Source organism: Mya arenaria, chromosome 12, assembly GCF_026914265.1.
Source record: "Mya arenaria isolate MELC-2E11 chromosome 12, ASM2691426v1".
In the NCBI taxonomy this organism is placed as follows: Eukaryota; Metazoa; Mollusca; class Bivalvia; order Myida; family Myidae; genus Mya; species Mya arenaria.
Window position 1 is genome coordinate 4,606,979 of NC_069133.1, and position 3,950 is coordinate 4,610,928.

Consider the following 3,950-nt stretch of genomic DNA (forward strand, 5'->3'; position numbering starts at 1 on the left):
AATAGAAGGCGCATTCGTTATTCATTTTAGTACTGCAGCATAACTTCCATCTGAACAGAACCTTCCCTCAAATGCATTTCATTTGCATTCATTTGATTAAACGCAAAAAAGGAAAGCGTGTACTGGTCTTAGAGCACATAGCTTTTATAACTTGTCAAATAAATATACATAACTAATTTTGTTTTCGAAAACCTATTTATTTATACTTTACATTATCCAAATGCTATGCGATAAAGACATTATTTGATAATAATAAATTTAATTTCTTTTTTCTTTATTGCAGTCAAGATTGCATCGAGATAACATGACGGTCCATTTATCTGGCGGACCCTACTATGATCAGTTAGAAGGTGTCTGAAATTGTGGAAGAAAACAATGACCCTCAACTTCTTGGATAATGCGCACATTTAAACCAGAACGTATGATTCAATGGTTTAATAAGTTAATGTACTGCAATACCAAGACAATTTCCAACTTCTTTCTTGTTTGGTTATAACAGCAATTCAAGAACAGAGTAAGGTAATCCCTCAAGGAGCAACAAGCGTATTGTTTAGCACGAACAGTTAATATTAGTTAATATCAGAATTGTAATATAAATCGAAAAGTTCAACGAGTAAGACTGCCTGCTTTTCGGACAACGATTGGATATTATGTAATGCAATGTACGGTTATAATGACGCTGTGCCGTGTATGCAGTGAATACCATTATGCCGAAATGGAGGGTTATGATGTACCTTGCCAAAATGTAACTGTGTATGCAAGTGATGAAAATTCAAACAAATTGGTGAAGACCGTGCTGCTTAGCCTTATAGACCTTGCTGTAGTGCTCGGTAACAGCCTGGTGATAACCGCCGTATTTACAACCCGGAAACTGAGGACGGTAACGAATATTTTCATTGTGTCGCTAGCGTGTGCGGACTTATTACTCGGGTTTGCGGTGTTGCCGTTCTCAATCTCGGTGGAAGTGGACGAGTGGTTGTGGGGCCAGGTTTGGTGCAGCATGTGGCTGGCCATCGATGTCTGGCTTTGCACTGCCTCCATCCTCAGCCTCTGTGCAATAAGCTTTGACCGCTTTATCGCCGTGACCCATCCAATCAGGTACCCGACAATTATGTCGCCGTCTCGTGGTAGATGGCTTGTCGCATCTGTTTGGATTTTATCATTCATGATATGCTTGCCGCCTCTGCTCGGTTGGAATGAAAGCACACTTAACGAACCTTCGTCGTCCATTCTCACTGAGTTGAATAGTTCGTTTTCATTACGGAATTGTTCAACCTTAAATCTAGCTAATATGCAAGACAGTCCCGCGGAACCACGACAGGATTTTGTCTTCAATCATACTGGTGATGATAACGTCGATGGATTGTTTTCCAATATCAGTCTGTTCATCAACACATCTAAAAATTGTCTAGAAGAAAAAGTCACTTGTGAACTAACTGCAACTACTGGATACAGAATTTACGCCGCACTTGGCTCGTTCTTCATCCCTATGCTTGTCCTGGTATTTTTCTACTTTAGAATATATCTAACGGCCGTAAGAACTGCAGCTTCAATTCGCAAAGGCGTGCTGACGACAAAGATTAGCAATGATATTTCACAGCCGAATGGATACGGAGAAGATGAAATTCATCTACGGGTTCATCGTGGGGGCAGCACCTCATCCTCACGTAAATCAGCGAAACATTGTGACTTAGGAGCTAGCTGCAGGACAATTAATAGCGATGCAACGGCGCGATCTCCAAGATATGTCGCTCATCGAACTGACATCGAGTCAAGTGAACGATCAGATTTTAATTGTAACAAAGATGACAATTTAGTGGAAACAAATTGGGAAAATGAGACGAGATTAAATGGCGTTTCCCGCATAAATACTGTTTTCTTGACAGTTGCGAGACAAATTTGCAAATCGAAGAGAAAGCCAGGCAAATTGACAAGTGATCGTACCCAACAGGAACTGTTAAACAAACACAACGACAATGGACTCCCAGCTGTGAGCGGACTTACACCAAATAATTTTCCTCCAGCGTCGAAATCGTCCTCGCCAAAATCTCCTAGACGTAAACTGTTAATTAGAGAAACAAAAGCTATTTCGGTGAAATGCCATGCAAGGAAGTTTAAACGAGAGGCAAAAGCTGCAAAGACATTAGCAATAATTGTAGGAGCTTTCATAATCTGCTGGTGTCCTTTTTTTACAATATACCTCATGGGAGCGTTTTGTCACGAATGCGTAAGTGAAATGGTTTTTGCCGTATTCTTCTGGCTCGGATATTGTAATTCGGCTTTAAACCCGTGTATTTATGCGCTCTTCGCCAGGGATTTCCGTTGTGCATTCAAACGGTTACTTCTTTGTCGCCGACGAAAGGGATTTACGCGTGCAGCAAGGGCAGACTTTATTATCGGTATTACGAGCAATCGATATGGTGGCCCACATCATGAAAAGGACAGCGGCGAGTTAGCATATTAATGATAAGTTGTCACACAAGATCGTTACACTTTCCTTGAATTCTTTGCTTTGCTTCTATTGGGTTACTGTTGGTTCACATTTGAAAAACATGAATCAACATTGTGTCAATTATTCCCCTTATTCGGTATGATTATTTAGATAAACATAGTTACACATATTCCATTTAACATATATCAAACATCAGGTTGCAGCATCGTATGTTATATTGTTATATAATAATAATAATTATAATAATAGTAATAATTATTATAATAACTTTATTTAAAGAAAGTAACACATTAAGGCATAGGCATAATATTATAAATAAACATAACACACGTCTTATTTACATTGTGGCCTTCATAAAGAACACACACGCACACAAACACACACACACACACACACACACACACTCACGCACACTCACACACACACACGCACACAAACACACACACATACACACACTCACACATACTAAAAAGAAGTGATGCAAATAATAATCAAAACACATATGAGAAAACAGATTTCAGTACGGCAAAAATACATATTGTTTAACAGCATCATTAGATTCTTTTCATCATGGCCTATAACTGGAATAAATGATCGTTTTGAAATGTAAAAATGATTAGAATGGAAACGTAAGCATAAATTTATGTCATTTAAAAATTGTATATATAAAAATGTAATACGAAAACAAAAACATGAATATAATACATTAATTTAACACATCAATACTTAACAGTACACAAATTTGTTCCTAAATGTTAACAAGAAATCTCATTAGAATTGTTAAACTGAGTAAGTAGGACAGTCACACATTTATTTAACACCTAACTCGACATATATATAATGTATAAACTATATGCTTGGAAAAAGGCATACAATTTTTACAACAGTTTTTGCAATTGATTATGTAAAAAGAACTTCTTGCAGTAGGCTTTAAATGGTTCTTTTCCGTGTTAGATTTACGTATTCCTTCTGGTAAAAAGTTCAAAAAATACATGACAATTTATTATTTGTTAACCTTTTAATGCAAATTACGTTGATGTTATACCCTCCCGTGCCATTAAGTATGATTTGCTAGAAGTAAGTTAAACTTTTGGTATTCAAAATTTTACTTGCAGTAAAGCGATTATTTTCATGTCCAATATTTTTAATTCACGCCAATTTTCCAAAAATGAAATCAAAACACTATTTGTTCAAACACATCGTAAAAGAATAAAGATATTTTTATAATAAAAGTTACACAATTTTAATCAAATAAGCAGTCGAACATATGCCAATGTCTATAAAGAACTGCCGCTTTGTACGAAAAGCTGCCATTAAAAACTAGTTTATACGTGTTAGTCATCACTGCAACATATTTGTTTTATAACTGATAAATATTTCCAATTAAATGGTATTACAAAATGAGCAAAACGAAACCTATTTAAAATGCTATCAAGTGTGGCTACATAAAGCAGTACATACTTTCTGCGTGCATAAGCCCAAGAGTTTTGCCTTAAGT

At 36.5% G+C, this 3,950-nt stretch overlaps 1 protein-coding gene across 1 annotated transcript; it reads left to right on the forward strand.

Moving 5' to 3' along the window:
• Positions 1–715: 715 nt before the first annotated feature.
• LOC128211690 (octopamine receptor 1-like) lies at positions 716–2,464 on the forward strand. Its single transcript, XM_052916707.1, has 2 exons — positions 716–1,247; positions 1,416–2,464. Exons 1-2 carry the CDS (start codon positions 716–718, stop codon positions 2,462–2,464), a joined length of 1,581 nt encoding a protein of 526 aa, XP_052772667.1.
• The last annotated feature ends 1,486 nt before the right edge of the window (positions 2,465–3,950 follow it).